At 43.4% G+C, this 24,814-nt stretch overlaps 1 protein-coding gene across 8 annotated transcripts in view; it reads left to right on the top strand.

The window, feature by feature from the left end:
- The window catches only part of HHAT (hedgehog acyltransferase), a 382,998-nt gene that overhangs the window by 302,772 nt on the left and 55,412 nt on the right, over positions 1-24,814 (top strand). For all 8 annotated transcript variants that reach the window (XM_011975810.1, XM_011975804.1, XM_011975809.1 and 5 more), the window contains one exon: positions 10,544-10,688. In XM_011975810.1, coding sequence (XP_011831200.1) covers positions 10,544-10,688 — 145 coding nt within the window. The remainder of the gene's footprint in view (positions 1-10,543; positions 10,689-24,814) is intronic.

Genomic DNA, 24,814 nt, shown 5'->3' with positions numbered 1-24,814 from the left:
CCCCTTCCTGTGTCCAAGTGATCTCATTGTTCAATTCCCACCTATGAGTGAGAACATGCGGTGTTTGGTTTTCTGTTCTTGCGATAGTTTGCTGAGAAGATGATGGGATTTTCTAAAGATAGGATCATGTTATCTCCAAACAAAGATAATTTGACTTCCTTTCTTCCTATTTGAATGTGCTTTATTTCTTTCTCTTGCCCGACTGTCCTTGCCAGAGCTTCCAATACAATGTTGAATAGGAATGGTGAGAGAGAGCATCCTTGTCTAGTGCTGGTTTTCAAGGGGAACAGTTTCTGCTTTTGCTAATTCAGTAGGGTGTTGGCTGTGGGTTTGTCACATATCACTCTTATATTTTGAGGTATGTTTCTTCAATACCTAGTTTATTGAGAGTTTTTAACAAGGAGGGATGTTGAATTTTCCCGAAGGCCTTTTCTGCATCTATTGTGATAATTATGTGGGTTTTTTTGTCTTTAGTTCTGTTTATGTGATGAATTACCTTTATTGATTTGCATATGTTGAACCAACCTTGCATCCCAGGGATGAAGCCAACTTAATCGTGGTGCATAAGCTTTTTGATGTGCTGCTGGATTTGGTTTGCCAGTATTTTATTGAGGATTTTTGCATCAATGTTCATCAAGGATATTGACCTGAAGTGTTCTTTTTTTGTTGTATCTCTGCCAGGTTTTGGCATCAGGATGATACTGGCCTTCATGATAACTTCTTAGAATGTATTTAGGCTCCTTTCCTGGTTTAATACATGTTGAGTTTGATTATGGTCTATCTGCATTTGAAAATTGCATGTATTCATTGTTCCGTATATCTATTAGCAAAGGCCTGTTAATGTTTTCATTGTGATGATGTATACTTAACATATAATTTGCCATTTTAACCACATTTTGGTATACAATTCAGGGGTATTAAATACATTCATATTGTTTTGCAGCCATCACCACCTTCAATCTCCAGAACTTTTTCATCATCCTAATCTGAAATCTCTCATCTTCTCCCTCCATCCCTAGTAGCCACTGTTCTATTTTCTGTATCTATGAATCTGACTGTTTTAGGTATCTTATATAAGTGCAGCCATACAATGTTTGTCCCTTTGTATCTGGCTTATTTCACTCAGTATAATGTCTTCAAAGTTCATTCATGTTGTGGCATATGTCAAAACTTCTTTCCTTTTTAAGGCTAAAATGCCATTTTATGTATATGTTACTCTGTTTACTCATCCATTGATAGACATTTGGGTTGCTTCCACCTTTTGTCTATTGTGAATAATACTGCTGTGTACATTGGTATACAAATATATGTTTGAGTCCCTTTCAATTCTTTTTTGTATATACCTTGAAATGAAATTGCTGGATCATATGGCAATTTTGTGTTTAATTTTTTGAGGAACCTATATACTGTTTTCCACAGTGGCTGTACCATTTTACATTCTCACCAGCAATGCACAGGGCTTCAAATTTCTTCTCATCCTCATCAACACTTGTTATTTCATTTTTGATATAGCCACCTTAGAAGGTGTGAAGTGATATCTCATGGTTTTGATTTGCATTTCCTTTATGATTTTTTATGTGCTTATTGGCCATGTGTATATCTTCTTTGGATAAATGTCTATTCAAGTTCTTTGTCCAGTTTTTTAAATTGCTTTTTTGTTGTTATTGAATTGTAGGAGTTCTTGATATATTCTGGATATTAAACTCTTTATCAATATGTGATTGCAGATATTTTCTCCCATTCCTGGGTTGTCTTTTTACTCTGTTAATAGTATCATTTAATGCATAAAAGTTTTTAATTTGGTAACGTCAAGTTTATCTCTTTTTACTTTTGTTGACTGTGCTTTTTGTGTGATAGCCAAGAAATCATTGCTAAAGCCAATGTCATGAAGGTCTCCCCGTGTCTTCTTTTAAGAGTTTTATAGTTTTAGTTCTTCTTTTTAGATATTTGAACCCTTTTGAGTTAATTTTTGTATATAGTATAAGGGTCTAGTTTCATTCTTTTGCATGTGTATATCCGGTTTTTCCAGAACCATTTGTTGGAAAGACTGTTCTTTCCTCATTAAATGCTCTTTCTGCCCTTGTTGAGACTCATTTGGCCTTGTCGAAAACTATTTAACCGTATATAAGGGTTTATTTCTGTTCTTTCTATTTTATTCCATTTGTCTATATGTTTATCTTTATGTCAGTACCACACTGTTTTGATTATTGTAGCTTTGTTTTAAGTGTTAAAATTAGCAAGTTTGTGTCCTGCAACTCTGTTCTGCTTTTTCAATGTTGTTTTGGCTAGTTAGGCCATTTGAGATCTTGGATGAATTTTAGGATGGGGTTTTCTATTTTTCCAAAGAATGTCATTGGGATTTTGATAGGGATTATATTGAATCTGTGGATAACTTTGGGTAGTACTGTTATTTTAACAATATTCTTCCCAACTGGGTGCAGTGGCTCATGCCTATAATTCCAGCACTTTGTGAGGCTGAGGTGGGAGGATCACTTGAGCCCAGGAGTTTAAGACCTGCCTGGGCAGCATAGTGAGACTACAAAAAAGTAAACAATTAGCCAATTGCAGTTAGCCACACCTGTGGTGGTCCCAGCTTCTTAGGAGGCTGAGGTGGGAGGATTGCTTGAGCCCAGGAAGTCGAAGCTGCAGTGAGTCATGATTGTGCCACTGCACTCCAGCCTGGAGATAGAGTGAGACCCTGCCTCAAAAAAAAAAAAAAAAAAAAAATCCTCCCATCTATGAATGTGGGATGTCTTTGTATTTATGTCTTCTTTCAGCATTGTTTTGTAGTTTCATTATACAAATTTTTTGCCACCCTGGTTAAGTTTATTCATAAGTATTTTATTCTTTTTAATGCCATTATAAATAGAATTGCTTTCTTAATTTCCTTTTCAGGTTTCTCATTGTTAGTGTATAGAGATACACAACTGTTTTTTTGCACATTGATTTTTGTATCCTGCAACTTTGCTGAATTTGTTTAACATTTTTGGTAGAATTTTTAGGGTTTTGTACGTGTAATCTGTGAACAGAAATCATTTTACTTGTTTCTCATTTGGATGCTTGGCTTATTGTTTTCCTTTAAAAATTTTTAAGTGACACATAAAAATGTATTGTGTAAAACATATTTTGAAATGTGTATACCTGTGGAATGGCTTAATTAAGCAAATTAACATGCCCTACCTCACTTATTTTCTGTGGTGACAACACTTAAAATCTACTCTGTCAGTGATTTTCAAGAATATGATATATTGTTATTAACTATATAGTCACTGTGTTGTACAATACATTACTTCAACTTATTCCTCCTATCTAATTGAAATTTTGAATCCTTTGACCAGCCAACATCTCTTCAACCCCCCTTTTCCCCCAGGGCCTATTAATTTTTATGCAGATATTTTATATTTCTATTTTGCTCTGTTAGATATCACTTTCTAGGGAGATTTGCTAAATCTCCTACTGCACTTGTAGATCCCAGTTACTTTTAAAAATTCCAGTGTCATTGTAAGCCATATGTTCTTGAAGACATATGGCATTTGAAATCAACAGTTGGTATCTGCCAACCATTGTTAGTGGGATACATGCGTGACGTATTTGTTGAACAAATACTTTTTGAAAATCCACTTTGTGTATGGCACTCAAAAGGCAAAGATCTTGAAGGCTGCAGTTGAGAGAAGGGAATCCACACTGCCTCACAGATATGAAGTTGTGTGATGTAGTAGGAGCATGAAGATGTTCAATTAGAGAAACATGTGAATTCTTGCACTGCACTTATCAGTCTATAATCCGGGTAAGTTACTTAATCTCTCTGCTCTTCTAGTTCTTCATTTGTAAAATATGAATTTTTTTTTACCTATTTTACAGTATAAGTAAAGCTGCTCACACAGTGAATTTTTTGCATCACAAACTGTATTTATCTAAAACGTAAATAGATGTTGTCTAGCCCATGGGTTATAGAAACAGAAAATGGGTAACTGACTGTGCTAATACCAATGTGAATTAGGTAAATGAAGAGCCTCAGCACATCCTGGGCAACACAGATAAAAAGTAGAAATATAGAACCTAAACCCAAGTTGGGCTGGTCCAAAGCTGTTGCTCTCCTGAGCTGACATTAAGCTGGGACTTGAAGAATAAGGAAGATGCATTCAAAGTAGAGAGAACAGCTTTTGCTAAGTCGCATAAATATGGAAGCACATGTTATGTTTGGGGAACACTGAAGACAGCCATGTCATTCATAAAAAGTGGGGAGAGTTAAGATTGGGAAGTAAAATGGGATCCAGTTTAAAGTGCCTTCCCACTTTGGATTTCAGTCTCTAAGCAGTGAAGAAATATCAAAGCATTTTGCAGAGTAGAGACACATAATGTGCTTAACGAACTAGAGGGAGAAAGGCTAGAGTATGACATATCAGTTAAAGTTGTGGCTTCTGGAAAACTCGAAGCAGAGATGTGCAGACTGGAGGTGGAGCCACGGCAGTAGAAAAGTAAGAACTCAGGGTGAGGCAGTACTATTGCTCAATCCAGAACTTTTAGCAGGACCCCAGGCACCCCAAACATGGCTTAAGTTCTCTGACTAGACAGAGCCAGTTGTTTCCTTAGTTATTTGAGAGTACTCTGAAATTTTTTCATGTACTGCATGGATTGAAATGCTAAACTTTGGCCTCTGCAGTTTTTAAACTAAGCTGGACATCTAAAGTGTGAGGAAGGTAATTTGTCCAGTTAAACAAAACTGGCTTTGCCTTCATTGCTGCAGGTGTTTGATTCTCTCTCAGGAGCATGCACACAGAGTTCGGAGAATGTAACTGCATTGACCTGCTGTTGTTTGAAGCTCTGTACACTTGAAGGAAGGAGGAGATATTGCTTTCAGAGGGTCTTCATGTATTCATTCAGCTTGGATATAGGCTGGGATAGAACATTTAGGAACTCAGGAGATTCTGTAACTTATTTAGGGCAAAGAGCGAGACTGGTAATAGCTAATTATTGAGTACACATAGGATATATGTGGCTCTTGGATGGTGCATAGTTGAGAAACAGTCCTGCCCTATCCTTGAGGAACCTACTAAGCTGGTAGGCACATGAGAGAGGGGAAACTGGTGAAACACAGACTTCTAGCTGAAAATGACTGAATGTTTTGAGAAGGGGAAACGTCCTACAGGTTGGCACAGAGATGGGACATGGGCTCTGGAGTGACTGGAATCTGAGTCCTCCTGACCTTGATTGTGTCACTCTGGTCATTCTTCTCTTTCTTGAGAGTTATAATTGTGTCTCTTGTTGTCTCTGGCCTCGTCCTAACAGTCTGTGGGGTGTTTACCGCTCATTTGCTCTCTCTGGTCTCCACCAACCCCTCCCTTGTCATTGCCTTTTTCATCCTCTCTTACCCTCTGGTTAGCATTTTTATTAGAAAATGGAAAACTTCAGTGATTATATGGAAGAACTGTGTCCAGCTGCTCAAACCCACCCAGTTTCTGTTTTTAGCTTCTCCACCACTTAAAAATAAGCAGCATCAGGTCCCACTTGCCAAGCCTTTGTCACAGTCTCCAGCAGCCATTCCTCCGGCCATCTGCTCCTCCAGTTGCTCAGCCTGTCCCCACCTCCCATCTCAGCCCCACATGCAGCCCGTCCGTGGATGAGTGAGGGGCTGGCAAGCCCACAACCTCCAGCCCAACTGTGCCATCTGTCTCCCATCTCCACGTATGTTTCTAGCTTTGCTTTTGACCCACATTCCTGCAGCCCCCCCATCCCTGGCTTGTTTGCCCCCACCAATCCTGTGATTTCCAGGGAAAGGATGCTGCCTGGAAAAGATGGATGAGTTGCCATGGAGATTTGAATATACACAGGAAGCCACAGACACCTCACACCTGGAAGTACAAAGGAGTTTGACATAAGTTTAGTTTAGCCCTAAGGTTTAGTTGGTTTGGGTTGCAGTCCTTCCCATTGGAAGTCAGTGTCTTAGAGGGAAGTTTAAAGCCAAGTGTTGCCATAGCTGAGTATTGTCATGGCATTCCCCCATCCCATGTCAGTCTCTTGGATCACAAGCAAACTACTCAGAGGAATTGGAGGTTAGCCCTAGGCCTGTGCTCTGAGTGTTCTGAGGGGCTTGCTGTAACCAGGCCAAAAGTCTAGCACCTGCCCTTGCACCTGAAGAGTGGGTATATTCACATTCACAGGAAGAGAAACTGCCCGACCCACCCCTCTGTCATGTACCGTAGAGACCATGTAGAGAACTGGTCACCCCTGCCTGAGAACAAAGTGATTCTAAAGTGCCCCACCTCCCATTCTTCCTTTTTCTTCTGGATTTCAGGAATGTCAGGGGAGGAAGCTTGGAATTGGTGGCTACACCTTGCCTGTCTGTGGCTGGGGGCACAGGAGGCTCCTCCTCACTCTCCAGATGATGCCAGGTGGTGGGCAGGATAGGAGGGGCCTAGTGGTTGAATTCTGTGAGGGAACATTCATTCCCTGCACTGGGATGCATTTCTCTGGATCCCAAAGGAAAGGGGGCACATTTTTGGCATTGCTACTAATGCCCACATAGACCAAGCGAGAACTCTGCTCTGTGATGAATGTGGAGGAGAACAATTCGCCCTTTCTCAACAGGGCTCTGCTGACCTTTTGGGCAGGACAGGGCCGTCCTGCACATTGCAGTGTGCTTATCATCCCTGGCCCCTGCCCACCAAATGTCATATTGCCTTGTAGTCATTGAGACAACCTAAAATGCCCAGCAACTTTTCAAACATCTCCTAGGGGATAGTGCCACTCCCAGTTTTTTGCTGCCAGAAAATCAGATTGCTACAGACCAATCTATGCTCTGAGAAAAGACCAGGACCAGACCAGAGCTCTCTTTTGTCCTGATAAATTCATATTAATGAAAATCATATTCTATTTGTCCATTATTGCCTTAGCTGATCAACTTGGCAATTCTCTTTGTCATACCTGATGGCTTTTCACTGTCTTCTGATATTCCCCCATTCGTTTACAATTCTTCAACATGAGCTGTCTTTTCAAGGGAGTTTTCAAGTACCTAAGCCATGAGGATGGTGACTTAACACCTGAGGCATGCCTCCCACTTGTGAGACGCCTGCATCCTGGTGATGAAGGACCACCGGGGTAATTGCTATAGGACCACTGGGGTAATTGCTATAGGACTACAGAAAAGAGAGTGTAAGAGAAAAAGTCTTTAAAGTGGAGGCTTTGGCCCTGTGGCCTTAGAGATTCCGAAAGTTAAATTTATTGATGTAGCTGCCTGGTCCAAGGGAATATACCTTCTAGTTTTGTCCACATGACCTGTTTCCTCCTGGGAACTTACCCCTAGAACTCCTATAAACCAGTGCCTGAGCCAGGGGGTTCCCAAGGTGGAGAGAGAGATCCCTGATGTCAAAACCATCACCTTCCAAAGTGTCCAGAGAATGCAAAGAGGAGAGATGAATTGCAGCTGAAACTCCTGTCCCCTTTATTGTTAGTTATTACCTTCTTGTGGATGAATCGGACAGATCCCACCCCCTTTTCCTTCCCGTGGCCCATCATTCTTTTTCCCTACCGTTTCACCATGAAAAGGAGCAACGCTCTGTTCATTTTGCTGCTTATTGTCATGGCTAGTTTTGTCAGAGGATGAGGCTGTTGGTTAAAATTAGGTTTTTGGATTCCTTGATCATCGTCTATTTTGTCTCCACCCACTCACCCTGGGGGATAATCAAGAATTGCCTATGGACATCTTGATTTCTCCTTTAAATCCTTTTAGTTTGATTCTAACAGGCTGTGCTTTTTAACATTCTTGCTTATTTAAATTTTTTTTTTTAATTTCCAAATTTTTAAAAAACATTTATAAAAATTGGATTGTAGTCATTCGTTCCAGATTTTAGCTGCCCCCCTCCCTTCCTATCTCTGAGATCAGCAGCTCCTTCACAGTTGGTATGATTTTGACTTTTTTTTAATCCTAAGTAGATACAGGAACTCATGGAACCATGCAGCTTGGAAAGATATGGGGTCATCACAGAATGAAAGGAAGAACTGTAGGAGCTGGGGCCTCAGGGCTAGACTGAGGAGCCTTATGCCTCCAAGACACACTGTCTGTTCTCACTTCCCTTGGCCTTCAGCTCCTCCTCCTGCTGTGGCCAGTCCTTACCTTGCCCCAAGTGTCAGCTCCACAGTCCTGCTTAGCAGCCCCATGCGAAGAGAGTCTTCCTGTCTCAGTACCTCTCTGTTGATTATTTAATAATTGTAGTCACTTCCCACAAAAGAAGAGCCACTTAGCTTAACAAGCTATGTGCACTCTCGGTAGTTGACGTTAACAAAGGAAAGATGACACGGTGCCTTTGTGTTCCCTTCTCAGGATGTGAGGCTAGGGGAGACTGATGTGGTTAGAACAGAAGTGGTGGAGTGTCAGACTCAGCAGATCCCTTAGGAATCAAATGTCTTGTTAGTAACCGCAGTATCTGTAGAGAATTACTTGGATGCATTTATGTCAATTAAGACAATTCATATTTTCTTAATCCATTTTGGATCTTCCCCCGTCTCCCAACTTCCTCTCACCCTGCCTTCCTAGTTACTGCTAATTGAGTCAGTAATACCCAGAAAATATCTTCCTCTGCTTTAGAATGCAGAAAGTGGTAGATTAATGTCCCATTATTCTCAGAGGTGAAGAGTGCTGAATAATAAGCCTGCTCCTTCCTCATTTCTCTCTCATTAACAGTTTTCACACCATGTAGTTATCTTGTACCAGGTCTTGTCTGACAGTGTCCTCCTGTACGTGCCTGTGGCCTCCTAGAGCAGGGGCAAGACTAGAGGTAATCTTGCCTGGTGGCCTCTAAGTAGGGACACTCTGCATCACTGGAGAGCATTCCAGAACAACCGTGGTCAGGCAGACATCTCACTGTCCACCGCACAGCGTCTCTGTGAGCAGGCCACACTTGTGTTTGCCAGTAGTAAAAGCACGTTCCAAAGTGATGTCGGAGCAGAGAGCCGTGGGTGGGAAGATGGGGAGATAGAGGGTAGCAGCCAGATCTGAGAGTTAAGAACAGACCCTGGGGCTGGCAGGAGAGAACAGGAGGAGTCAGAAATTCATTTCTCTAGATGGAGAGGACACTGACCATGACTTCCAAAGCAGTCACAGGAGATTCACAGCAGGGCCGCCATAATAAGTAAGCCTCTTGCTGAAGACTCGCCCTCCAATTTAGTCCTTTTTGCCTGTCATGAATTGCATCGGCTGCTGTCATTGAGTTATTCCGAGTTCTGTTTGTAATTGGAACACAGCTGAAATTAGGGTGCATGTGACCCTAAAGATGTGTGGGTTTCTGGAGGATATTTGGGAAACATCTCCAGACCCTTTGCTCCCTCTGTCTCTGTGTCTGTGGATTAGATGGAGGTGCTTATCAGATACCCTGAGCCCCTGCTGTGCTGTACCTGGTTCTCATTCTGAACACACAGTCCCTCGGGGCGGTCCCCGTGCAAGTGCTGATAGGGCTCGCACACTCCAGCACCGCGACCTCACTCGGGAGGGGCTCCCAGAACAGTCAGTGCTGAAGAATAAAGGCTTTGTTTGCTTTGTGAAATCCCTGGGAAAATCTTAAAAAGAGAAGTACAATGAAGAACTAGGAAGGACAAGTGGAATTCTTTATTGTGATGCCGTAAAACATCCCTCCAGCCTTGAGTATTTCAGGCACGCCGATACACTTCATCCTCAGTGCCGATGTGTGCCGCGGGTGAAGTGTGGGCCTGAGCTCTGATTCCAGCAGTAGGCTCGGCTCACACTGATTGTCCTACACCCTTATTATGAGATTACTCTTAATAGCATGTCAGGTTTAGGGGGCGGTTGGCTGGCTTCCCAGGGTCATTGTAACTGGCCCAGAGGATCATGCTGATCTTGACCTAATTCCGTGGAGCTATATATACTAGTTATCACAGACAGCAGTTTGAAGTTCTTCCACCTGTAGGTTTACATGCAGAAAACAAGTGGAGGAGGGAGGGCGCTAAATCCTAACTGGTTTCAGTGCTTGTATTCCACATGTCAGAGGGAAGCCCTCACATTTTGTTCTCCCTCAAAGAAACAACTTGGGGTATGTCACTTGTTTCCTCAGGGTAGAATGAACATGTTGCAGGAGTACGGTTTTGTTTTGTTTTGAGACAGGATCTTGTTCTGTCACCCAGACTGGGGTCCTGTGGTGTGATCATGGCTCACTGCAGCCTCAAACTCCTGGGCTCAAGCAGTCCTCCCACCTTAGCCTCCCAAGTAGCTGGGACTACAGGCACATGCCACCGGACCCAGCTAAGTTTTAAATTGTTTTTGTAGAGATGGTATATCACTATGTTGCCTAGGCTGGTCTTGAACTCCTGGGCCCAAGTGATCCTCCCACCTTAGCCTCCCAAAGTGTGAGATTATAGGCATGAGCCGCCACACCCAGACTGGAATTGAAGTTTTGAGAGCTGTTTAAATAATGACCTGGTTCGGGCTCTGTGGGGAGGCACCCTGGGCTGGTGACAGAGAAAGCTGAATGATGTCTTAGCCCCATTTTTTCCACCCTTGTCATGAGGTGCCTTCTTGCCATTTTTCTCACAGACCCGATACTTCTCCCCACAAGCTCGCCATCGATTCCACGCTGCCCTTGCGTCTTGTTCCACCTCGATGCTGATCCTGTCCAACCTGGTGTTTCTAGGGGGCAATGAGGTTGGGAAAACCTACTGGAATAGGATCTTCATACAAGGTAAGTTGCTTGACAGTGCTGTTTTCAATCAGTTTCTTGTTTTCCATGTATGCGGGTGGGATCACACATGGGATGGATGGGATTTGGGGAACTCATTCATTGTTATGTTCATAGTATGTGACCTCTAAAGTACCAGCCAGGAATAATTGCTTATGTTTAGCTATGACTTTAAGTGTCCCCTCTTTTTGATGTACCCCATATCTCCTGTATGTGATACTTGTTTAACACCAAAAGGTATTATTCCAACTCTCCCAAAGTGTATATTCCCTTCCATTACACTATGTTTCCAATGATTTGATATTTCTTAATCTTTTCTGCTGCTGTGGTTGAATATCCCCTTCAAAACTCATGTTGAAATTTAATCCCCAATTGGCAGTATTGAGAGATGAGGCCTTTAAGAGGTGATTGGATCATGAGGGGTCTGCCCTCATGAATGGATTAACCCATTCACGGATTAATGGATTATTATGGAAGTGGGACTGGTGACTTTACAAGAAGAGGAAGAAAGACCTGAGCTAGGATGCTCAGCCTCTTCACCATGTGATGCCCTGTACTACCTGAGGACTCTGCAGAGAGTTCCCACCAGCACGAAGGTCTTCCCCAGATGCAGCCCCTTGACCTTGGACTTCTCAGCTTCCATAACTGTAAGAAATAAATTCCATTTCTTTATAAATTATCCAGTTTTAGATATTCTGTTATAATGAACAGGCAACAGAGACACCTAATGTCCGTGGGTCCTAGCCTGCAATGTACTGCAAAATCTAACCTTGTTTTGTTTATTGCTCTGAATGTCTTACTAAGAATCTGCCCTAGAAGCTTCCTTGTGCTCTCCTGAAGCTGTGGCATGGCATCGGTATTTGCCACAGCTCTTGGTTGTGGGTATTTTTGTGTGAATACCAGGGGCCAACCTTATGTTTAATGTACATTAAATAGGTAATCTGAATATCCAAAGAAAAGCCATACCTGCAGCAGGTAAACTGCTACTATGTGGGAGTTGTCAAAATATTCTATTAATAATTGATCATTGTTTGTTTATGGTCACCATTTCCCTTGGGCTGGGACTGAGTTATATCTATGAGAATCGGGAGATTTGGAACTACTCACAGTAGATACTACTGTAGCCAACTCGCTACATCTTAAAAGAGAAGATCCCTGCTCTGTTCCCTGCCCAGTGACACGGTCTTGTGCTTTTGCTTTGGGAAGCTTTGCCAAGTGGTGATGACGTAACTGCACAGCTGGCCCATCATCTCCACATCTGGGTCCCTGAGAAGGCAGCAGTGCTTTTGCTGCAGCTCTTTTCACACCAGAAATAACAGCAACACAGCTGCAGTACTTCAGAATGGCAAACCGTGGGCCTAAACTGTGGCAGCCTTGGGTGAGCCAGGCTCAAAGGGCCAAGAGAGAGTCCTGTTCTACTTTAATCTTGTCACTAAAAGACCCCTCTTTGATCTTGCTTTCTGTGAGATGTTTTAGCTGATAGTTCCTGGAAAGACCATGTGCTTTCTAAGTGAAAGCTTTCCTTTAATAGAGATGAGAGATCGTAGGGTGCAAAGGATCTGAAGATACAGGTGGGTTACAGCATTTTTTACTTTTCTTGGGCCCTCTCACAGAACCTAGCACAATGATAAGAACATTGTGACTTGGGGGGAAAGTGCTGATTTGGTTTGCTTGTCACATAATGAGGAAGCTCTGATTTTCACTTCCCTGAATCAAATGCATTCAGTGTTTGCTACTTGCGAGGCACTGAGAACACAGAGATGAAAAAGGAAGCTCACAAATGTGAGTGCCAAACACACAAAAATGTGCAGTAGATTCAGGGAATTGCTCTGCCGGATGTATGAGTGAATTATTGGAGGTCACAGGATAGAGTAACTGACTTTCCACGGAAGATATACTCTTCAGAAGAGGTGGCATTTGAATTGAAGTAATAATTCAGGAATTTGCTAGGTAGAGAAGGCAGGTATATCAGGGAAATTAACACTGGCTGCTTTGTCTGAAATTCCAAAATCTCAGTAATTTCTCACCATAGAAGTTTGTTTCTCTGACAGTTCAATACAAATCCGGTGGCTTTTTCTAAGCAGTGGCTCCAGGACCTACAATGTTTGTTTTGATTCTCCAAAATCTTGTCCTGGCATCATGGAGGGGAAGAGAACACGGGACTGGCACACCAGGTGCTCAAACACGTGACATTTCTGCTTACATGTCATTGGTCAGAGCTAGTCACATGACCAACCCAAGTACAAGGCAGGGGCATGTAGGGAAGCATGCAGATATCAGTGTGCACCAGCTATCTATGGCACAGCAGGAGCGGCACATGGGCCTGGCCAGAAATGCCCAAGAGGCAGGTGGAAATATGAGTTAGAATTGGAGAAGATGGTGGGACCAGTGATTGAGATGTGTGGGGGTCAAGGGCGTAAAGGTTGTATGTGAGGCCAGGGGAGTAGATGCAGTTAACCATGGAGCTGTGTAGAGTGAGAAGAGAACAGGGTGGGAGAAACCCCGGGGAATGCTGGCATTGAAGGGAGCAGAGAGAAAGGCAGGAAGATCAAAGTGTGACTTACCTGACATCCTGTGGAGTTAACCTCAGTCACATGGGATTGGGCTCTGAAAACCCGGTCTGCTGCTGCCACATGGGACCTGCTATGGTCTATGACTGAACGCACTATTTATGTCCTCCTTGGACTCGGGTGCCACAGCCCTGGGAACTCTGATTCTATAAATGTGGAAGGCTCTGTGGAATCATCTCTCTTCTGGGTTCTGAGGCCAGAGAAACTCAGCTTAGAAGGCTTTTTCTATGTCAGTGATTATCCAAATAAGCTTGTTTGCATCTCTGCTGGTCTGTGCCATGGGCCTCCTGAGTCAGGGAATGTCTGCTGGGGTTTTGGCAGTTGCCCCTTCATCTGTTCCTTGCTGTGGGTTTTTGTCCCTGAAGGATTGGCTTTAGATATCTCTTGGAGGTAAATGAACCAGACGGTGTCCAAGCTCCCATCCTGGAGAACTCTGGATTTCATTTAATAACTAATGTGACTTGATAGAAGATTAATATGAATATTCCTGTTTTGGTGAAATAAAATAATGAGTCTATACGATGCTCCCTCAGTCTCTGCTGGGGCTGTTCATATCTGAGCTTTGTAAAATTAAAAAAATCTGAATTCGGAAACTCATCTGACCTCAGAAAGTTTAGTTAAGGGATTGTCAAACTGTATATGAAATTGCTGACAAATGTGCACCTTTGACAGCCTTGTAGTCTTGGCATCTTCCCTGGGACACATGATCAGTTCCTGTCGCTCCAGAGCCCATCTTTACACACTGAGGAAATACAGTGAAGCGAGTGAGAATGCTGGCTTTAGGGATGGAGAGCATTTAAGCTCAGTGTCTAGATTTCCAGGTTTAAGGGAAAGGTGGCCCTTCCCTCTGCACCTTGATGGATTGGGACCTGCCGCAGCAAGAGGGAGGAACCGCTGACACCACATCCCTCTAACAGGTCTTGCCTCAGAGTCCTGGAGGAGTAGGAAGGAGCAGATGGGTATCTAGGAGATAGGGATTATTGAGGAGATTTGTGAACACCTCACAGCTAATGGGGTGTGGATACACATGTGTCTTAAAATATACCCCTCTCTGTTTCCCAGGGAGCCCTCTTCTGGCATCACTGATGTCCCTAGAAGTATCTCATGATTCACCTGGAAAAGTTGTCTTAAAATTGGTATCTTCCTGTCTCCAGTTCACTTGAATTTAGCCGTAGATTTGTTTGCTCTAAACTACAAAGTTTATTTTAGTGATTTCCATGAAAATGTCTGTCCTGGTCTCTGTGGGTCATATGGGTGAGGTAAGGCTGTAAAACCAGACCCTTCCCTTTCTGTTGTGCACCTGCCCTGCTGTCTAGAGAGTGGAAGACAGAGTCTGAAGGCAAGGGATAGAAATGCTCAGTGGCAAACCCAGGGCTCTGGTAATGTGTCATCCCCAAAACAGTTTTGGTCAGGAAGTGTTACCTCTGCTGCTGAGGTTGAAGAAGTAGTGTTGAGTTTATTCAGCAGAGAATAAGGGATCTATGTTTTTGTTTTGTTTTGTTTTGTTTAAAAAAAAAAAAACTCCAAATTTTTACTTTTGAAGTTATGCTTCAAGCTGCTTGAGGAATATGCATATTTAGGCCTCACAAACTTTATTTAAAAGACTTAGCTGGTCCACGGATCTGAGAAGGATATGGTTGGAGATTTGGTCCAAATGCTGTTCTAGGAGGAACTCTGCTGTGTCATGCTTTGCAGAGACCAATGCAGGTTGCTTTTTACAAGTGCTTTGGCTCTGAAAAGCATTTGTTAATAGAAGGAGCTTTCTCATGCCTGCCATAAATCTTTGACATTGAAGGATAATTTCTTCAACAAGCAGCTGAATAGAGCTCTGTAATTCAAAGGTATCAATGAGTTGTAACTCCAGATCAGCAAGGCCAGTCCCCATACACCAGCTGTGGCCTAAGCATCTTGGCAGTGCTCTCTCCACTGTCCTGGGGTAATGAGGAGAAAAAGTATTCAAGGAGGGTGTTTATACACTGGGAATATATCTGGCCTTGAGAGGGCTGAGAGCCTTACAATGTTTGTATGGGTGCAGAATGGTGCTTCTTCTGAAAAGTCTGTGTGCTTTTGTTCAGGGAAGCCATGGACTTTGTTTAAAAAAAAAAAAAAAGGACAAGAAAAAAGGAAAACCAAACGATTTCCCAAGTGGAGGGGCCTGGATCACTGGGGTGATCCAGTGACAGTGTTGCAGTGACAAGAGCTTGGTAGAGATGTGGCATCCACGGAACATTGCCCTGTCTGATGCCTCCTTACACACACACACCTGTACACACATGCACACATACACACATGGATGTTTGTTTTTCCTTCTATTATCCGATCTATTTTGGCAAGCTCTGCCTTAACACTTAGCTCCTGGAGTGACCCCATGCCAAGGCAAGAATTTTATTCTTTTTCCCTCTAGATTGCAGTGAGAGAGGAGCTGGTAATTTTCTTATGCAGGTCCCCATATTTGCTTGCTATTTCTAGCTGAGAGAAGAGAAAGTATATTTTTCCCTGATTACTAGCTTGTCTGAGCAGTTTATTTGCCTCCTAACTCAAATGGTTCTGGACAGGCATTTTATTTAAAGCTGAACTGGAGTATTGCACTAGAGATTCTGGAGGGTTGTGGTTAAATAGAAATTCATTCCCATCATATCTTCTTAAATTCTTGGGATTAAAAATTTCATTTCTGATGAAAGAGGACAGAGGGCAGGTGTCGGTGTCTCAGAGGCCATCCTTTCTGATAACTTTGTTTCACGGCCTTCCCTAGCCCTTCTCTCCAAGTGGAGTTTTCACTGCTGTCATTGATTGTGTCTGTGCCTCACTGGATCCTCTGAAAGTTCTAGAAGAGTTTGAAAAGCAGGGGCTTCCTGTGCATCATACTTAAGGGTGATGAGGTTGACATGTAGATGTAGGTTAGACGGTCTATCTGTGTTTACGTCATTGGTCTATTTATGACCATTCTTGGAATCTGAATGTCAAGACTTGCAGAAGCCTTGGTTTCTTTATTGCATGCCACACGGCCAGCCAGAGGCCTTGGGCATTAGTTTTCCCACAAGTAATTCCAGCCAAGTCATCAGGCATAGAATGTGAGGAATAGTGAGTGAAAGTCCTTATTCATAAGTGCACCTGGGGTTATGTTAAAGCTGAAACAAATTCTAAAATACCCAGGAAGGACTTTCAACCAGATAACATTTAAATCTTTTGTGCTAGGTTGTGGAAACTTTTTCCTGCTAATTAGAGTTTCCAGGGCACTGAACCCTGACCACTTGCTGTGTTGCCAAGTTGGTTCCCTATGGCTACTGTAACAAGTTATTAAAAACTTGTTGGCTTAACACAAGTTTATTTTTCTTGTAGTTGTGAAGACCAGAAGTTTGAAATCAGTCTCACTGGGCTAGTCAAGGTGTTGGCAACGCTGGTTCCTTCTGGAGGCTATAGGGGAGAAGCTGTTTCCTTACCTTTTCCAATTTACAGAGATAGGTTTCTCTTGGCTCATGCCTTCTTTCCTTCCTCTGTCTTCAAAGCCAGCAGTGTAGCATCTTCAAACCATGTTCTTTCATCTGTCTTCTTCTGTCACACATATCTACCTCTTGTTCTTGCTGTCTCCTCCTCTGTTTCTCTCTTTCTTTTTTTTTTCTTGAAACGGGGTCTCTGTCACCCAGGCTGGAGTGCAGTGGTATGATCTCAGCTCACTGCAACCTTCGCCTCTCAGGTTCAAGCGATTCTCCTGCTTCAGCCTCCCGAGTAATTGGGATTACAGGTGTGCGCCACCACACCAGGCTAATTTTTGTATTTTTAGTAGAGACAGCATTTCACCATGTTCATCAGGCTGGTCTTGAACTCCTGACCTCGTGATCCGCCCACCTCAGCCTCCCAAAGTGCTAGGATTACAGGCATGAGCCACCGCACCTGGCCTCCTCCTCCTTTGTCTCTCTTATAATGACCTTTGTGATTCCACTGGGCATGCCTGGATAATCCAGAGAAATTTCCCATCTCAAAATCTCTCAGTTGATCACCCCTGCAAGGTCTCTATTGCTGTGTGAGGTGACTTTGACTTTGACAGGTCTGGGGGCTTAGAGGGTGCGCGTCTCTAGTGGAGCCGTTACTCAGCCCACCGCACCACACTGACATGGGCAATTGCTGTGGCACAGAACACCCCTCGGTGACACCACTGCCATAGCTTCTTTCTAAAGAGATTTGGTTATAATAGCAATTTGGATGTGCCACTAGCCTCCTTAAAATGTGAACCTGCCTGTCAAAAAAAAAGGTAATACTTAAATTTCACAGAAGGACACATGTGAGATTTGTTATCTTCAGGGAATTTCAAGGGTGTTGTTGAGGACTGCTGCAGTTTTGCCTGCTCAGTGTTTGTTTCCTATTCCTTGGTAACAGCGCCCTGCTTTTCCTTTGGGAACAGATCTCTCCCACCCGCCCTCAATCTGTGTGATTCCGGTGGGGCACACCCCGTATCTAAGATCCACAATCAATGAGTGGCCCGGGACTGGCCAGGCAGTAGGGTCCGTCTCGCCATGTGATATAATTCCAGAGCTTTTGCTGGAACTATTGGGAAGCAGAAGCAATCTCTCCTTTGGAGTGTGGAGTTGTCAGGATGCAGAGCTGGAGCTGCTGAGCCCTCTCGTCCTCCCAGTGAACAGCCACGGAGGCGGGGGGCCAGCTCAGAGGAAGGCAGAGCTGCAGGATGGAAACTGAAGCCATATAATTTTGAGCCCCTAGATCGAGGAATGCCTGAAGCCAACATATCTTTGTACTTTTCTGTTACAGGAGATTTATTTTTATTTTTTTTACTCAATCCATGTTGGGAGACAGTGTTCCAGGGCTTTCTTTGTTTCTGCATTTCTTGCAAACAGAGGCACTGGCTACCTTTGTTCCCAATTATTTTTCCTGGATTATTTGTATAGAAAACACCTCAGAATTGTCCAGCTACTAAGCAGCAATATCAGGTGAGATTACAAGCCCTTTGACTCCAAATTCTACATTCTTTGTATCAGACTACTCTTCTCTCTCTGCTCTGTGAGGCCTAAATCATGACAGGCAACCACTGTTTTCACTGTGACCCATCCCTGGGTGTCACTGCCAGAGACAGTCTAAGGTGCCTGGTTAATTGTTCTGATTCTTAGTACTTCTCCACTGAGCATGTTGGAAGGGTGACAAGAGTCAGACCTTCCAGGCTCTGGGGCTGATAGACCAGCCTGAGGCCTGTTAGCTGGATCAGCACTGACCAGTCCACATGCCTACGACTCTTTTTATCCCAAGCCTGCTTAGATGGTCAAGGACTCTGGCTTCCCTCTTTAGGTTTACTCCGACATTGCATTTGATTGGTCCCAAGTCCTGTTTCCAGTGTAATTACTCTTTTCCAGACCAAGAAAGCAGTGGAAAGAGGAGATAATTTTGTTTTGGCACACAATTTCAACGACTGGGGAAACAGAATTATCTCAGGTTGGCTGTCATAAGAGCCGAGGGCCTGTGACTGTCATATGTAAGGGCAGTGCTGGAAATGCAACAAAGGACAGCAACATGGCTGGCCGGGGTTCTTGTCTTTGCAGTGAAGATCAGAAAGTGGAATGCAGGGGACCTTTTCCTTGCCTCAGGAATTCTATCTGGCACTGTGGTCATTTATCTTAAGTGTAATTAAGGCACTCAAGTCTTTCAGTGAATATTCAACAAATGAGAGTGAAGACTATACAAAAAAACCTTTTCATTATCTTGAAACAAAGACAGAAAAAAGCATATCCTGTTTTGTCAGCACCTGTTTGGTACCACGTAAGATTGTTGAAGGGGTCAGAGCTTCCAGCTGACACCTGTCAATTGGGCCTAGTTGGGCTATTTTCCTCTGTACTAACCTAACTCTCCCAGCTGCCAGGGGCTGCCCTGATCACATTAGCTGCTGCTGTGGAGTATTCTCTCTAAGGGGAAGCTACTGAAAGGGGAAAGCATGGAAAAGAGGGTGTTACGGTTGAATTGTGCCCACCCAATGAAGTCCTAATTGCCAATACCTCAAAATGTGACCTTATTTGGAAATAGGGTCTTTATAGAGATGATAATGAAGCAGCGTCATTGTCTGGGGTAAATACCTGAGGTTTGTCATCTTACACCAAGGAAATCGAGTATGCAGACACAAAAGAAGTGGGTTTAGGAGTGGAGGTTTAATAGGCAAAAGAAAGAGAAAGGAGAACAGCTCTCTGTCTTGAGGAGGTGATGTCTGGTTTACATAGGGCCCAAAGATTGGTTGGACCAGGTGTGACATTTACATGGCACGAGGAAGCTAGCCTGGCTGGTGCCATGTCGCCTGCTCCTTACTGTACACATGGTTGGCAAAGAAAAGGGAAGATGGAGCCGCCATTTTGGACATGCCTAGTCCCCACATAGCCTCTTTCCTATTGGCACAGCTGCTGGCATTCAAACTGCCATGCAAGCTTCCAGCTTGCTTGTCTATGTCTGCAGTTCAATTTTACAAGCTACTCTTTGTTAGAATATGGTTTGGGGCTGCTTTTCATTAAAAGGAAAACCTTAGTGAGGACTTTCTGACCCTCACTATCTGCCTGAATAATTTCTTCTTAATTCCTATATCAATAAGTTAAAAATGAGATTATTAGGGTATACTCTGGTGTCCTTATAAAAAGAGGAACTTTGGATACAAAGATAGACATGCACAGAGGAAGATGATGTAAAGCCACAGGGACCCAGGCAGCCACGGGGAGATGGAGGCAGGGATTGGAGTGATGCTGCCACAAACAAAGGAATACCTGGAGCCACCAGAAGCTGGGAAGGACAAGGAAGGCTCCTCCCCTCCAGGTGTTGAGGAGAGCCTGTTCCTACTGGCTCCTTGATTTCGGAGTTCTAGGCTCTATAACCAACAAACTAAATTTGTGTGGTTCTAACCACCTGGTTGGTAGTATTTGGTTCTGGCTGCCCTAGGGAATGAATATAGGGAGCATTATGTTGTGTGGTGTATGGAGTTGGGGTAGGGAGAGGTACTGAGATGGGCTGGTAGTGACTCTTCCCCACTGTAAGAAACAGTTCATGAGTCCAGCAGCTGGAGGGCCAGAAACGCCCACTTCGAGTGTTCAGGTCCACATAATGGTTAGACTTTGCTGTCTGGGCATGGGCCGTAGGACAGACATTCCAACAGTGTGAAGTGAGGATAGGAGTAGTCAAATGCCCAGTCACAGCAATGTCACATGGTTATCCAGAGGCACAGTGAGGGCCCTGGGAGGTGAGGAGCAAGGAAAGCTAGCCTTCTAGCTCCTAGGGAGCCATTATCTTTCACAGGTGATCCAGGTCAAGCAAGAACAGGGATGTATGTGGTAGGTGAAGGCGGGTGAGCAGAAACATGGCCCCACAGTGAGTATCCGGGAATGCACCAATCAGCCACCTTTAAAACAAAGCCAAACTTCCAGCCCCGACCTGCCTTCGTATTTATCTTCTCTTCTGCCCTTCTCTGACCCCTGACATTGATTACACAGGAAGCAGCAGATAGGAATAGCTAGCCTGGCAGTGTATGTCACCCTGTGTCAGGCTGGCAGATGGAGGCTTCCGGGCAGGGCAGGCAGAGCTGAGACTCCACTTGAGAGCCACCCTGCATCCCACCAACCCAGGGCCGAAGCCTTTGTCCCCTGGGCGCCTGCTGGCACGTGTGCCCGCAGAGCCTCTCTGCACCCTTTTGTTCTCCTCTGGCTATTGTAGCATGCCAGCTGCTGACCACTCTTGCCCAGAGAAGGAGGCAGCTGCTAATTTTAGCCCTACTTAGGTCTCCAGGCAGCACATCTCAGGACTTAAAAAATATTTTTTGGTTGCATTTTTAGGTGATCTTGGGAAGCAGAAAATTGGGAGGACTTCACCTGCTATCAGTAAAATGAAAAGGGAAGTTTAACCTTTTGTTTTAAAAAAGTTACTGTATTTCTTTGCTGTTAGAAGTCTACTGGGGCCAGGGGCATTTGCCTACGAGAGTTAACTTGTAACCTGTGGCTTTTAGTGGGGTAAGAAGACAGACAGCTGAGTGCTAAGCCAGGGGATAGAACATTCTGCCCAGAGAGCACTAGGAAGATGTTTCTGGCCTGCCTGGGGGAGGCCAGGCCACTCTGCTGATACAAGGGAATGTGGAATTCTGCTTGGTAAACCTGATTTCCGTTTTTCCCCATTGTTTACATGTTGGGTAGGTGGGAGCACTCTCATTTGTCTTGGTTCCAAGTTGGGTTGCCTTAGTGAGAAGGCCTTTGAAACACATCTGTTGAGTCATGCACAGCAGGGAGCCATTTGTGTTCTGAGGGTTGTCAATCATAGAAAATCTGGAAAATACCAGACAACATAATGGCACAGCAGCCAAACCATGCCTGGGCATTTTCTGGTCACACAGGTCTGTCTGTGGAGCTGTGCTTTTTCTCAGAAAGTCATTGGGTTTTTTTTTAAATAAGCTAGAAGAAACCAGCTAACTTTTAACTTAACAAAGTTGTTCCTGATCTTGTTGTTTTTCTGTTTGTGTTCACAGTTATCCATAACTGACTTTAGTCATATTTGAAGCTAGCCTCTTGATTACTTTTTTCACTTTATGACTGCCATTTAAGGTTGCTGGAGGGTTGGCTCATGACTTTTGGATTGCAATACAAAATTTCTATCAGCCAGGGCTTTACCAAGAAAAGCAAAAGTCCATGGCAAGGAAATAAGCAATGTGGGAAGTATCTCAGCTTATCTGATGCAGGAGAAAGAAGGACAGTGGTCAGCTGAGTCTAGGTGCAAGGCTAAGTTATTTTTACAGAGAATACTGCCAGAAGGAGAGGGCTTTTGGGACATAGTGTTTTGATATATGCTTTGGGGACAAAAAGGTGAATGGCTCAGGGTTGCACCAATAAGCTGATTTTAAAACACAGCCAAACTTCTGGCTATCACTTGCCTTAATATGTATCTTCTTAATTCTGTCTTCTGGGTGAGAAAGTCACCATGGAGGATGTGACATCAGAGGCGGGCTTAATGGATGAGTAAGTACCAGACTTGGGGGATGGGTCACAGCCTGTATAAAGGTATGGAGGCATAAATCATATATTCAGGAACTTCAAGCATCCTGGGATCATAGCAGGAGAGGATGCAAGGTGTGATATTGATGAGTAAGCTGTTTGCACCAACAAACACCAGGAAGGTAACTTGAGGATCAGGGAATGAAGTCCATACATGCCATGCTAAGGAGTGTGCACTTCATCCTTAGTAGGCTGAGAAAGGCAGGGGCTACAAGGATTTTTGCAAGAAAGTGACATGATTTTCATTTTTGAAAGATCCATCTGGAGGTCACGTGAAGGGGAGCAGTCCTAGGCGCAGGGCGATCAGGAGGAAGCTGTGGGAAAGATGGTGAGGCTCTCAGCTATGGCTGTGGGGCATCGAAGGACAGAAAAGATGGGAAAAGAAATCTTCAGAGTTCTCCCAGGGAGAATTTTAGGGACTCAGTTATGTCTTCATAATTTGTACAATAATGGTTTTGGTACCTGAGATGGGCAAAAATACCTGAGGTTTATCCTTTTTATTTGGGAGCTCATTATAGATTGATTTCTGAAGTTTGGAGAAAGAATGGTTACTCCAAGTTTCCCCTCTGTTTCTTTGCCTTTGCCCTTAGAATTTGAAAGGATATGCAAGTACCAAGGAGAATGTCAAAACAAAGAGGGGGTGCTTTGCGGAGATGAGCCGCTTGCTCCATGTACTGCCTGAATTAATGTTTTTTCCAAGGCTAAGTTCGCTCTGGAAGGGGGACTCCTTTTATAGAAAGTGTTTTGTTCTCTGCAGATATTTTACAGATGTTTCAGATTCGTCTTCTGTTTCCTTAAACATCAATAAGCATAGCTGCTTTGTAATCTATGTTTGATACTTTAAGTATTTTTAATCTGTGTGAATCTGTGTCTGCTGTGTTCCTTTACTGCTGGGTTTTACCCCTCCCTTCTCTTTCTTTGGATATTTGGTTATCTTTGACTATGTGCTGCTCATTATCTTGCGTAATTACATGTGAGGTATTCCTGAGGCCCAGTGTGAAGGTATCTTCCTCCAGACAAAATTTGTGCTTGTATCTGCCAGACCAATAGGGCTGACTCAAGAGTTGCATTTCCTTAGGGAGGGATTCACTTCCCTCCCCTTCTCCTTTGGAGGTGGGAACTAGGTTTACCTCTGGTTAACCCTTAACCTTAGGATGAGTATGATTATTTTCTGGACCCCAGCTTAATGTGTTTTTGAGGACCCACCTGTTAGACTCATTGCTTTTGTCAGGCTCTGAGATTTTTCTTCTGCTATCTCACCCCAAAGGCTGCAGCACAGTCTGGACAGACAGATGTTTTCAGGAAAAAAAAAACAAAAAAATTTAAGAACTTTGTTTGCCGCCTTTGGTTCTCATTTTTTCTTAGATTTTGGCCTGGTTATTCCTTACTGTCTTTCCGGAATGTTGCTAGCTGTTTAGGGAAAAAGATTAAAACATTTATCTGTCAATTTTAGGATTCTCTTTTCTCCCAGTGGAAGTACTGGTACAAATAATATACCTACCATTGCCGGAAACTGAAGTCTTGGATTCTGCAGAAATTCTGCTTTTCCTCAGAGTCAAACATCCCAGTTGAAACGTCTAAGAAATGACAATGTGCTTCAAATATAAATAGGAAGTGTTAGGTAAATGCTTTATTAGTGAATTCATATTGAATTGCTAAGAGAAGTTAGGTGTGTCTGAGATGTCCCCTGATTTCTGAGGGCTGTTACAGAGGCAGTGTAGGGTGGTAGTGGAGGACTCTGGAGTCAGACATAATTGAGCCACTTACTAGTATGAGAACTTGGACAAGGGACCTAACCTCTTTAATACTCAAATTCCCACCTGTAAATTGAGAAAAATACCTACCTCATAGGGGGTTGTAGAGATTAAATAAGATAATAAATATAACCTTACACAGTTCCTGGCACATGATGACCCCTTACTAATGGTAGTTAGTTATTAGTACTGGTATTATATTAACATTATTCTGCCACATGGCCCCATTTTTCTTCTATCAAAATAGTTTGGTGGATATGCACATGCAAAAGAATGAAGCTGGACCCATACCTCACATCATATACAAAAGTTAACTCACAGTGGATCAAAGACCAAAACGTAAGAGCCAAAACTATAAAACTCTTAAAACAAGATAAATCTCCATGACTTTGGATTAAATAATAACTTCTCAGATATGACACCAAAGATACAAATAACAAAAGAAAAAATAGATCAATTGGGTGTCATCAAAACTAAAAACTTTGGTGCTTCAAAGGACATCAAAAAAATGAAAATACAGCCAGGATATGATAAATTTTTGCACATCATATAATGATGAGGAACTTGTATCTAGAATATATAACTCAATGATAAAATAAGACAATTCACCCAGTTAAAAATGGGCAAAGGGGGCCGGGCGTGGTGGCTCACACCTTTAATCCCAGGACTTTGGGAGGCCAAGGCAGGAGGATAACAAGGTTAAGAGATAGAGACCATCCTGGCCAACATAGTGAAACCCCATCTCTACTAAAAATACAAAAATTAGCTGGGCATGGTGGCACACGCCTGTAGTC

Source organism: Mandrillus leucophaeus, unplaced genomic scaffold, assembly GCF_000951045.1.
Source record: "Mandrillus leucophaeus isolate KB7577 unplaced genomic scaffold, Mleu.le_1.0 Scaffold159, whole genome shotgun sequence".
In the NCBI taxonomy this organism is placed as follows: Eukaryota; Metazoa; Chordata; class Mammalia; order Primates; family Cercopithecidae; genus Mandrillus; species Mandrillus leucophaeus.
This window is presented reverse-complemented; position numbering and strand designations above follow the sequence as displayed.